Source organism: Sardina pilchardus, chromosome 11, assembly GCF_963854185.1.
Source record: "Sardina pilchardus chromosome 11, fSarPil1.1, whole genome shotgun sequence".
In the NCBI taxonomy this organism is placed as follows: Eukaryota; Metazoa; Chordata; class Actinopteri; order Clupeiformes; family Clupeidae; genus Sardina; species Sardina pilchardus.
The window spans coordinates 2,475,251-2,487,927 of NC_085004.1; the positions used below are offsets into that span (position 1 = coordinate 2,475,251).

Sequence of the window (12,677 nt, forward strand, 5' to 3'; positions counted from 1 at the left end):
AGACAGGAAGTAAGTGGGAGAAAGAGATGGGGTGGGACTGGGAAATGACCGCAGGTCGGATTCGAACCTGGGTCCCCGTGGGCACTCGGACTCGAATGTGGTATGAGCGCTGTAGCCTGCTGCGCCACAGCGCTCCCAATTGCTTAAGTAACTTAAGTCGTGTCCTCTCTCTCTCTCTGCAGTACTGTCGACTATCCTACGATTCGAAGCCAGAGAGTGTCCTTCGCCTCATGCTGAAAGAATGGCAGATGGAACTTCCCAAAATCCTCATATCTGTCCATGGAGGCGTCCAGAACTTCGACCTGCATCCACGCATCAAGCAGGTGGTGGGGAAGGGCCTGATCAAAGCTGCCGTCACCACCGGAGCATGGATCCTCACTGGTGGGGTCAACACAGGCAAGACCCTCAAAGCACAGCTCCATTGCCCCAACACAAGCATTTTATCACAGCATATTTACACACACACACACTACATTTGTCAGGGAATTGATTAGAAAAACATTGAAAACCCAGGATGAAGCGTTGGATGCCAGCTTATCTAGGGTGTTGTTTGCCAAAGAGCCACTAATGGAAGACTGAGAAACAAGGAGTTAATGATACGCTTTTGGAGATGTGTGTGTGGGCCAATTATCTAACGTGATATTTACTGGGATTGGTAATGACGGGGTCAAGGGTAGATGGGCCAGACAGGCCTAATGCAGCAGAGCAGCACTATTTTAAGAGGCTGCTAGTTTTAAACTACAGGCATCTGTCTTCCTATTTGGCTGACAGTGACTGAACACACCTCTGTTTTGACTTTCTGTGGGATTTGGGAGTAAGTAACACGTCAGGTGGAACTCTTGCCAGACTCAACTTTGCTGACCTGAGCTGCTGTTTTTTTTTTTATTTTTTTGCATTTTGAATTGTGCAGGTGTGGCCAAACATGTTGGGGACGCCCTGAAAGAGCACTCGTCGAGATCCTCACGGAAAATTTGCACTATTGGGATTGCCCCCTGGGGGGTTATAGAGAATAGGAACGACCTCATTGGAAGAGATGTGAGTCCAGCCTCTCTCTAATGCCCTCTGGGACGTCAGCCTTACCCAACACACCACAACACAACACAACACAACACACCACAACACACCACACCACAACACAACACAACACACCACAACACACCACACCACAACACAACACAACACAACACAACACAACACAACACAACACAACACAACACAACACAACACAACACAACACAACACAACACAACACAACACAACACAACACAACACAACACAACACAACACAACACAACACAACACAACACAACACAACACAACACAACACAAATGTCTCTGTTGATTTAACAATATATACATCACAGCATCTTGTGTAGATTATGGAGGTACTTTGCCATAGGATATGTGTCCCTTTCAGTGGTGCTCAGTTAATGATTGATTGTTGGCAAACATGTCTGACTGATGGTGGGCCAAGTTGCTTGGAGAACAGGTGGTCCAAAGTATTCAGGCCTCTGGATTGTTTAGCCCCCTTAAAGCTATAGAGCACTCTGTTTCTATGTAAATAGTGGCATGTGGAAGGGAATAGAGAGTCACTTGGGGGGGAAAACATGGGAGAAAGATAGAAAAGATAAAAAAAAATAAACAAGAGTGTGATAACGAAATAACTGTCACTGTGCAGGTGGTCGCCCCATACCAAACCCTACTGAACCCCTTGAGCAAGCTCAACGTGCTCAACAGTCTCCACTCGCACTTCATCCTGGTGGATGATGGGACCGTGGGGAAATACGGCGCCGAGGTCAACCTGCGGCGAGAGCTGGAGAAGCACATCAACCTGCAGAGGATCCACGCCAGTAAGGGCCTCCCTTCAGCCTCATGCCCCTCCACCGCTGGGGCTACTAGAGTAGTCCGAACCCCTGATGGACTGGGGCTCCTAGAGTAGTCCGAACCCCTGATAAACTGGGGCTCCTAGAGTAGTTCGAACCCCTGATAAACTGGGGCTACTAGAGTAGTCCGAACCCCTGATAAACTGGGGCTACTAGAGTAGTCCGAACCCCTGATAAACTGGGGCTACTAGAGTAGTCCGAACCCCTGATAGACTGGGGCTACTAGAGTAGTCCGAACCCCTGATAGACTGGGGCTACTGGAGTAGTCCGAACCCCTGATAGACGGGGACATGTCAAATGTGTAAAAGCCTGTTTGTGTGGGTCCTCCCTGAATCGGACTTTCCGACTTGGATGCCCAGTTAAAAACACATTTTAAATCAAAAACACATTTAAAATCAAGACTCTGAACTGAAGGCCTGTGCTGTGACTCTGCGTAGTCTTAATATAGCTTACTCTTAGGATTACTGCTGCCGTAAAATTGCCTCTGTGGGGCCGCGGCTGATGACTGTTATCACTCCAAGTTAAATACAGCCTAAATTGTTATTTTGCCGTTTATGGACGTGTGACCTTAAAACAGTAATTTGCCAGAGCATGCAAATGACACAAACATGGCTTGTTCTGTGGTGTTTAAACTAGAATTATGAGTCATTTTGAAGAACTAAATATATTTGTGAAAATTGCTTGGCAATACATTTCTTAGTGCAGTGAAAAGGTAATGGCTTAACAAATACAGGAACACATAATCAGAACGAATCATTTGGAATTGGTGCATCGCATGTGATGAGCCTCTTCAGTGACATTGCGGACATGTGCTATCAGATGTGCTTTTAGTGTGCATTTTGTTTATGTCAAATCTGTCAATGTAAACGTGTGTGTGTGTGTGTGTGTGTGTGTGTGTGTGTGTGTGTGTGTGTGTGTGTGTGTGTGTGTGTGTGTGTGTGTGTGTGTGTGTGTGTGTGTGTGTGTGTGTGTGTGTGTGTGTGTGTGTGTGTGTGTGTGTGTGTGTGTGTGTGTGTGTGTGTGTGTGTGTGTGTGTGTGTGTGTGTGTGTGTGTGTGTGTGTGGACAGGGATCGGTCAGGGTGTCCCGGTGGTGGCCCTGATCTTTGAGGGGGGCCCCAATGTGATCCTGACGGTGCTGGATTACCTGCAGGAGAGCCCCCCAGTGCCCGTGGTGGTGTGTGAGGGTACCGGCCGGGCCGCTGACATCCTGGCCTACGTGCACAAGCAGACCGAAGAAGGAGGGTGAGCGCAGGAAGCCTGCACACGACAGTGTAGCCTGCCGTCTCATTAACAATATGGTGCTCAGCAGGGGTTTTTTTGGTCAAGGGTTTTAAGAGTATGATCAGCTTGTGACGGAGGGGGTATTGATGATTGCCTTTCAGGGGACTCCCAGACGGTGTTGAGGCCGACATCATCGCTACAATCAAGAAGACATTCAACTTCAGCCACAGTGACGCCATCCACCTTTTCCAGACGTTAATGGAATGCATGAAGAACAAAGAATTGGTAAATAACACCGATCAACACCAAGCACCATGTTTAAACTATTTTGTAATACATAATTTGTTTTGACCATAGTTTTGCTGTCCTAATCATTTCCCCCTCCCCCCTCTTCCCTTTTGGCAATATAAAAGATTACAGTCTTTCATGTAGGAGCAGAGGAGCACCAAGATATAGATGTTGCCATACTCAAAGCCTTCTTAAAAGGTAGGTGAAAAAAATCTTCCTTTTCTATTGCAAAGATAAAGCCTTAATGATGCTTTGTACCCTGTTATCTAATGGCGCACATGAATCTAAAGGTTTTCATGGTCCCATATCATGCCTGGTGATAGATGAAACCCGTGACCCGTGAGTCTGTGTCCTCATGCGTCTAATCGCACACAGATGTCAGCGCGGCGGGATTGGGGTTCACTGCGCTTGTTTACATTCTGGACGGTTTCGCTCCCTAAATTAATATAGATGTGTTTTGGGAACGGTCTCCCCCCGTTGCCAAGTGGATGTGCAGGCAGGGTGATGATGTGGGGGGGTGGGGGTGGGGGGTGGGGGGGGGGGGGGGAGCGTCCGGTCCTGCTCTGTCACACGCTCTTCCTGTGGGCTCTCGGCTCTGTGGCAGCAGGGCATGTGGCCAAAGCCCGCATTGGGTTTCGCTGCTCAGGGACCTCAGGCGCTGGAGCAGGCCGACTAGCATCCACACAGACGAGCAGCGGGAGAGCCCTCCCCTGTAGGCAACGCTTTCCCCCCCTGCATTCCACACAAGGAAACCCACTCGCAGGGAAACTCCTTAAGTTTCTGTTGTTGGACTCTTATCTTACAAAGCGTTTTTTTTTTTTCCCTTTCTTTCTTTTTCTTTTTTTTGTTTCCCCTGTCGTTATTACTGCAGTTTGAGCTTTTGTACTTCAGGGCTTTTGAGAGAAAACATTGCTGGGCATTCACCTGTGTTGAGTAAACATCTCTTTGTGCCAGTCTGGTGACGCGTATGTGCTTTCGATGTTGTCATAGTCAGGAGATAGGATAGACAATACTGTTGGTATGCCTTACTGTCCCACCTATAACCTATGTAACATGTTGCCAATAAGACAATTCTGCCGAAGGAAAAGCAAGTTTGGTCAGTTTGTCCATTTAAAGCTCTCTAGAGGGTGTGCTTGAGAGTTTAAATATTTCCCTGTCAGTGCTCTATTATTGTTGGTGAACCAGTAAGGCATCCCTTCCTTGGCCCCTTAAGACAACATAGCAGGCTGAGAGCTTCTGCCCACTTTTGTTAACCCCACAGGATTAGTCTTTAATGTTTTACTTAAACGTTCCCAACTTTTCCACATCATTATGCTGTCATCCTATATACCTTTATAGATTTCCTTGTGTATGTTGTATATATATTGTGTTGTGAAACATATTATGAATTATTTTTGTCCTGGTGCTTCATTGTAAACTGTCAGCAGAAAAACAGTCAGAGGGAATAGCACTTGCTCTGGTGTCTGAAAGAATGAAATAATTCTACAATGAAGGCGTGCAATGAAGTATACATGTTTTAAAATCATCACTCTTCTGCCAGTTTATATTGCAGATAAAGCGAAAATGTACAGTGCTTGCACATTTAATGAGTTCATTAAACTCTAATGGACAATGTATATCAATGGATAATCTTCAAGTTGTGCAGATTGCTAGAGAAGGGAGGGAGCGTAGCCCTGTACTAAAATGGTGCATGTATAGAATTGACTTAAAGGCTGTAGCGCCAGATCAAAGTTGCTATCCCTCTCTGATTGTAGTTTATCACTTGTTCATTGATGATACAGTTTTATCAACGAGTCGGCTTCCTTTGTTTCTACAGGCACAAGTGCTTCTGCCTTTGACCAGCTCGTCCTAACCCTGGCCTGGGACCGAGTGGACATAGCCAAGGATCATGTGTTGGTGTATGGACAGCAGTTACTGGTATGTGTCTTTCAGGCAGCTGTAATTTCAGATTATTAGAAAGGAGCCAAGGAACACACACTGATGCAACCTTACCTATTTTTAGCAGCAAAAAAAGTTTTTCTCAAGGAATTTTTATTCTTTTATGAATGTTATCTTATCCTTTATGAATATGCCAACAGGCTTTTATGACTGTTCTTAACTGAAAGGCTGACTGGAAAGATATCCATAGCCTAGATCTATTAGTTGTGATATCTTACTGAATATATAGCAGTATATAAAATAAAGTCAAAGTAGTTGTGCTAAATGAGAAGTTGATTTGATTAGATAAAAATATAATGTTCATGTTTTAGGTTGGGTCTTTGGAACAAGCCATGTTAGATGCCCTTGTAATGGATCGTGTGGACTTTGTCAAGCTGCTTATTGAGAATGGGGTCAGCATGCATCGATTCCTAACTATCAATCGTCTGGAGGAACTGTACAACACGGTAAATAATTGTGATTTATATGTTTTTGATGAAATGGGCAGAGGTCACCAGATTAAGGCAGGTTTTTTGTGCTTTATCTAGAGTTCAGAATTTTCTTTGTGTCAACCCCATTGATTGATGTCTTTTCTCCATTTAGAAACAATCACCAACAAATCCAACTCTCTTTCATCTTGTCAGAGATGTCAAACAGGTGTGACATTCCATATTTGCAATTTATTAAACCATGAGTGTTAAATCTTTGTGTGTTCCTCCTAACCTTTTTTTTTATCCCTCTGTAAAGGGTAACTTGCCGCCAAACTACAAAATAACACTAATTGATGTGGGCCTTGTCATTGAGTACCTCATGGGTGGAACTTACAGATGCAACTATACAAGAAAACGCTTTAGAATAATCTACAACAATCTTCATGGAAACAATCGGGTAAATATCTGGGTTTTTTTCCAAAACCAACCAAAATTATCCACATATAGCGTTCCACATTGTTTTGTGATAGTTATTAATAGTGGTGCCAACGGGAAATTAATAAAAAGCAGTACGGATATGGAAACGGGTTTTGTTTTTAGCACCAAATCCCAGGTCATTTTTAGTTTAACTCCATTACCAAAGTATATGGAAAATATCCAGTGGAGGGTTGAAATGGGAAGTACTGGAACAAGCTTAGAAATGCCCAAAACAACAGATTTATCAGGTGTAAAACATTATTTTGTGTGTCTATAGTATTTCCATTTGACTTGAATGTCTCGACTTGATGTTTATACTTTTGTAAAGTTTACTTTGAAACGAGAGCACTGACGTCTTCTGACTTTATTTCTTGTCAGCGGTCTGGTCGCCATGCACCCAGTGGGTCCCACCTCCGCAAGAGCCACGAGTCCTTCAGCATTCAGGCAGACAAGAAGGAGAAAACCAGGCACAATCACTTCATCAAAACTGCTCAGCCTTACAAACCCAAGGTGAGTTCCACGTGTCTTCCACCTATCTCCTCTGGTCCTTGTGTACTTGCCAGACTTGTTCCCTTGCTTCTGCTACCAGTTCTGCATCCTTCAACTCCTTGGAGTTTTGATGATTAATTATCTCATATCGCTTTTTTTTCCCTCTAGCTGGAATCCACAACTGAGCAGGCCAAAAAGAAGAGCAAAGAGGACATCGTGGACATTGACGATCCCGAGACTCGACGTTTCCCCTACCCCTTCAACGAGCTGCTAGTGTGGGCCGTGCTGATGAAGCGGCAGAAGATGGCTCTCTTCTTCTGGCAGCATGGCGAGGAGTCCATGGCCAAGGCCCTGGTGGCCTGCAAGCTGTGTCGCTCCATGGGCTACGAGGCCAAGCGGAGTGACGTGGTGGACGATACGTCGGAGGAACTGAAGGATTACTCTAAGTGAGTGCACTGCAAAAAAACTGCTTGTCTAATAAAATCTGACCAAGTGTTTTGATCTTATATCAAGATAAATAAACTAGTTGGTATTGTTTTCAGTACAAAGACACTTACCTAGTGCTTTCTTTTGAAATCATTTGACTTCATTTAAGACAAGTTTGTCTTATTTTAAGTCAATTCTTCCTGAAAACAAGCAAAATTATCTGTCCGTGCAGTAAGTAAATTTGTCTTGATAAGACTCCTTAAATTAAGTCAGTCTTCTTAAATTAAGTGAAATGATATTTTGAGAGAGCGCTAGGTAAGTATTTTCATACTTAAAACAATACCAAATAGATATTTGATCTTAATATAAGATAATTACACTTGGTTAGATTTCATTTTTTGCATTATGGGCTTCCCAGTGAGAGAGAAACTTAATTATCTGATTGGATCTTTTGTGGAATTTAAGAGACAGGGATTTGGATTTGTCTTTCCAGGTTATGATTCTCAAGGTGAAAGAAGTGAGAGAGTAATTATTTTTTCAGTGGGAGGTGTTTTTGGGTTTGAGCCATGTTTTTGAATCGATTGCTTTTGTCCTTGCAGTGAGTTTGGCCAACTGGCTGTGGACCTGCTGGAGGAGTCCTTCCGTCAGGACGAGACCATGGCCATGAAGCTGCTGACGTACGAGCTGAAGAACTGGAGCAACTCCACCTGCCTGAAGCTGGCCGTGTCCTCGCACCTGCGGCCCTTTGTCGCGCACACCTGCACCCAGATGCTGCTATCCGACATGTGGATGGGTCGTCTCAACATGCGCAAAAACTCCTGGTATAAGGTGCCTATTCCAGCTAAATTGGTCTTTTCCTTAACCTACTGTACGGTATAGCTTGATGTGGATGGTGTGTCTTTCCGGTGGTATGTCAAATTTAACTACATTGCATGTTTTAGGTCATTTTGAGCATCTTGGTCCCCCCTGCCATCCTTCTGTTGGAGTACAAGACAAAAGCGGAGATGTCGCACATCCCACAGTCTCAGGATGCTCATCAGATGGAGGACAGCGACCACAACCTACAGAATCCGGTGGAGGACATCCAAATGGTATGGACCACCCACCCAATAGGGACAAGTTTTACATTTTGAATTGGCTCTTGCAATCACAAACAGTTGTAGTATAGCTACATTTAAAACTGCATTCTGTAGGCATAAAAGATTAAAAGTAAATGTTCGTTTGCAGGATGTTTTCAAAGAAGTTCGAATGAACGACAATGTTGAGGTCAAGAATGAGCCAGAGGTCCACGTGCGTTCCAGGAGGTTACCCATCACCAGGAAATTCTATGCATTCTACCACGCCCCCATTGTGAAATTCTGGTTCAACACGGTACGTATGCCCGAGCGCCCTGCCCCACGACAGCCTGAGAATAGCGAGCATCATGGAAAAGCAGCAGGCTCTCTGTGATGGCAGCAGGGCCATTGTGCGCCCCAGGCCGATTTCCAGCACTGTCTCAGGCTGCTTGTTTGCCTTGTCTCGCTTGATGGAGTGCCGTTCACGTCCGCTTTAGAGCTGTGGAGAGCTGATAGTATCAGTGAAACACTCTGCCACATAATACTGCTGCCTCATGGCACTGGGGGACTTCAACTAAAGGTCCCTCGGTCAGTTGTAAAGCTGTAGAGTCCCATGTCTGGCTGCACACTTAAGTGATAAATGACCACCACGGACAATTAATTAACTCAGATTTCCGCCACTTAACTTTAACCTCAAATAATCCTGAAGTGTTTCAGTGTGAAGGCTTGGCTTTACATGACTGGCTTTGTGTGCTCTGGCGATGGTGTGTGTGTGTGTGTGCGCACGCTTGTCTAGCTTATGGGCTAGTCTATTCTATTGCTTTCTTTTGAAGTAGGTCAGTCTTGCTGATTATCTCCATTTACCAGGGAAAGTCAATTAATTAATAACTAATGTAAATTGATTTCTGTATGATGTGCTATATGATATTTACATTTCACTCTTCAATTTATTAACCATTTATTGTGTTTTAGGATGTTAGTTTGATGTGCCTTAGGACATTCATTTGAATGAAATGTATTGGTTGTAGTCTCCCATAGGAGTGAGCCAAGAGAAGTCATTTGTTCAGCCTGTAGGTGCTTCTATTGCTCTAGACTTTCTGCAGTGAAATTAGACAGAAGAGTTTTCAGAAGACATCACAGTTTCATGGTGTGCAAGACGTTCCATTGATGCACCTGTCTTATCTAAACGAGAAAAAAGCTGAGTGCTCTTTGTAGAGATCGGTACACTCCAGTATGCAGGGTGCTCTTGAAGTCAAAAATATCTAAACTGAAATGTATTGAACTTAATTGATCATGTGACCATGTAACGGACTAATAAGTCACCCAGTGTGATTCTCTCCAGACGCGCCCTGATGAAGACCCGGTGAGGTCGAAACCGGTTGGCGATTTTTACTATATGCCCCATGCCTTTAATATAGGGTTTTTCATTGAAATATTTGTCCTTTGCTCAATACAGGAGTTGGCTGAAGTAGGCCTAGTAGCCATCTGTCTTATCCATTGTGTTTTTTTGTTTGTTTTTTTTTACTCTGTACAGCACTTTGGTCAGTGAAAGCTGTGTTTAAATGTGCTTTATAAATACATTTTACTTACTTACTTACTTCTCTGTTTCTCCTGCAGTTAGCTTATTTGGGCTTCCTCATGCTCTACTCGTATGTTGTGCTGGTCAGGATGCCAGATTTCCCTTCACCACAGGAGTGGGTGGTCATCCTCTACATATTCACGTCTGCCATTGAGAAATTACGTGAGGTACTTTGCCCCTTTGGTTCCATCCATTCCATCCGTTAATGTACAGCTTGCATGACCATAAATTAAGCAATGCCGTTTTTGACATAAGACTGGTATGTATAATCCGATTTGTTGATTTTTTTGAGGCCCTCACTCCATGTTTGTTTTCTCTCTGTTTTGTCTCCTCGCAGATGTTTATGTCTGAGGCTGGGAAGATAGGTCAAAAGATCAAAGTCTGGTTCAGTGACTATTTTAACATATCAGACTTTGCTGCAATCGTGTCTTTTTTTGTGGGGTTCGGTTTGAGATTTGGAGAAGATGACGTCTTTATTGCTGGAAGAATTGTGTATTGCTTGAACATTATATTTTGGTACGTGCGTCTCCTTGATATCCTGGCCGTGAACCAGCAAGCTGGACCATATGTTATGATGATTGGCAAAATGGTACGTCACCTTTTTATAATATTTAATTTTTCTGGCTTCAACATGTATAAGCTGTTGCATTTACATTTAACAACATAGAAAACATGTATAACCGTTTTTACATGGTATAACCACAATTAATGCTAGAGGCTAAGGCAGAATAGCTAAACTGGCGCTAACCATCGGCTTGCTTTTGCCGCACTGGCAGGTGGCCAACATGTTTTACATTGTGGTGATCATGGCGATAGTGCTTTTGAGCTACGGCGTCCCCAGAAAAGCCATCCTGTACCCGAACGAGACTGCCTCATGGACGCTGGCCAAAGATGTGGTCTTTCAGCCATACTGGATGATGTATGGTGAAGTGTATGCATATGAAATCGACGGTAAGGAGGACTATGATGGTAAGGTACTTTTTATTACAGACCTTTCAGGCACAGCATGGGACGCTGATTGGCACCAACACATGGGAATCATACCTCCACAATGGCCTAATCAAAGAGCATCTTCACTCCCTACTGTCCCCACCGCACTGGTAATAGTCCAGTGGGGAAGCAAGGTTGCCTGCCACCTGTAGACGCACATTTCCTCACCCAGCTGAGGGATTCTCTGGAGTAAAATGTACCTCTTAAGTCACGTAAGCAGTACTGTATGTGTGAAAATTCCTCTCTTGGATAAAGGGTTGTAGCACATTAAAAATTAATGAATTTCACCTGAAGATAAGTCTGTGTGAGGCTGTCATGATGGTTGCTCGTAGCTCGGAGATTTAGTGACCCCTTCCCTCCATTCATTTATGTGTTTTGCAGCTAGCTGGTTCAAATGCATGCATTCAACTGATGTATGAGTACAGAACAAATGAGCAGTGAAGGTACACTGGCGCCATTTTATGTTGTGGATTTCCCCTTAGCATAGATCAATTCGACTTGGGAAGAGTATCACACATATGTGTCCTTTCGAAAATGGAGTATCCAATTTCAACCATCTGTCCTTGTCGCATAGTAACATAGAGGACGATTGTCCTGGCTACTAGTATGCAGTCATGGACATGTGCAGGGTTGAAGGCTCTCATTTCATTCTCTGTATTGATTGTAAATGAACCTCTTAGACAAACTGACTGACTAGACTACAATGGCTGATTAGTCTTTAAATGAGTGGAGAGGATGGAGCAAATCTCAGTGCTGTCACTAGGACCTAGGGCAAACAACAAACCAAGGTACACAGACTTATTTCAAGGTTCTAAACACACATAGCTGCACATTCTACAAACTTCAGAGCCTTTGAGGTATTTTGACAGATTTTCTGCACCAAACCATGTCAGCAGTTGTGCACACCAAATCTATTATTCTCACCAAAGTAAACTGTAATTGAACATTGTTTTAATGCACAGATGTGGTCATGTAGGAAAGTCACATTTTCAGTGAGATCAGTTTTCAGTAAGTGGATAGTTAGCATTTTAATGATGTAAATGCTGAATGTAAAATGAGTTTGAAGGGGTCCGTCCCAGATGATACTTTTGTGGGCAATTTTTCTTTTCAGAAAGCATCGGATGCACTGTACAAGTTTGTACTTTAAGAACTGCATGCACCATTGGGCACCTAGCTGCCACATTTCTACTCGATCTGACGTTCTTCACGTTCCTTTGCAGTGTGTGCGGAGAACACGGAAGCCTCCTATAAGAGTCTCTGTAGAAGTGGAGTCTGGCTGACACCACTCCTGCAAGCGGTCTACCTCTTTGTTCAATACATTCTCATGGTCAATCTCCTCATAGCCTTCTTCAAGTAAGCCAATAATTAACTCTCATCTCCCACACACACTACACTCACTATCTTGACTGTTCTCAATGATTGCCCCTGTGGTGTTCTGTGCATTGTGGCCCTTTTCTTTCTAAAAGGCTTGGATGAATTCGATGATATATTTTTTCTAATGGGCACGAAGTCTACGACAGGCTCTACTTTAGATGATGAAACTCTGTAAATCCTTGTAATCCTGGTGGAACAGGTGATCCTGTGCAGAACTCGGGCCTGTTTTAATCGATCCCCTCTTCTCTTTACAGCAATGTGTACCTGCAAGTGAAATCCATGTCCAATCTGGTGTGGAAGTATCAGCGGTATCACTTCATCATGGTGTACCACGAGAGGCCGGTCCTGCCCCCTCCCCTCATCTTCCTCAGTCACCTGGCCTCCCTCTTAGCCTACATCTGCAGGAAGAGGAAGAAGGACAGTTCCTCTTACGGCCCCAGTACGACAAGGCTCTTTCATGATTATCTGTGTACTTTGAGAGAGAGCGAGAGAGTGTGTGTGTGTGTGTGTGTGTGTGTGTGTGTGTGTGTGTGTGTGTGTGTGTGT

At 44.0% G+C, this 12,677-nt stretch overlaps 1 protein-coding gene across 3 annotated transcripts in view; it reads left to right on the forward strand.

The window, feature by feature from the left end:
• Window positions 1–12,677, forward strand: part of trpm7 (transient receptor potential cation channel, subfamily M, member 7) — a 36,072-nt gene that overhangs the window by 8,314 nt on the left and 15,081 nt on the right. For all 3 annotated transcript variants that reach the window (XM_062548831.1, XM_062548830.1, XM_062548829.1), the window contains exons 5-24: window positions 183–396; window positions 911–1,035; window positions 1,679–1,850; window positions 2,952–3,126; window positions 3,267–3,390; window positions 3,519–3,591; window positions 5,210–5,310; window positions 5,643–5,777; window positions 5,914–5,967; window positions 6,058–6,198; window positions 6,597–6,728; window positions 6,876–7,153; window positions 7,733–7,961; window positions 8,075–8,224; window positions 8,361–8,504; window positions 9,806–9,934; window positions 10,105–10,356; window positions 10,544–10,718; window positions 11,978–12,110; window positions 12,386–12,570. In XM_062548831.1, coding sequence (XP_062404815.1) covers window positions 183–396; window positions 911–1,035; window positions 1,679–1,850; window positions 2,952–3,126; window positions 3,267–3,390; window positions 3,519–3,591; window positions 5,210–5,310; window positions 5,643–5,777; window positions 5,914–5,967; window positions 6,058–6,198; window positions 6,597–6,728; window positions 6,876–7,153; window positions 7,733–7,961; window positions 8,075–8,224; window positions 8,361–8,504; window positions 9,806–9,934; window positions 10,105–10,356; window positions 10,544–10,718; window positions 11,978–12,110; window positions 12,386–12,570 — 3,121 coding nt within the window. The remainder of the gene's footprint in view (window positions 1–182; window positions 397–910; window positions 1,036–1,678; window positions 1,851–2,951; window positions 3,127–3,266; window positions 3,391–3,518; window positions 3,592–5,209; window positions 5,311–5,642; window positions 5,778–5,913; window positions 5,968–6,057; window positions 6,199–6,596; window positions 6,729–6,875; window positions 7,154–7,732; window positions 7,962–8,074; window positions 8,225–8,360; window positions 8,505–9,805; window positions 9,935–10,104; window positions 10,357–10,543; window positions 10,719–11,977; window positions 12,111–12,385; window positions 12,571–12,677) is intronic.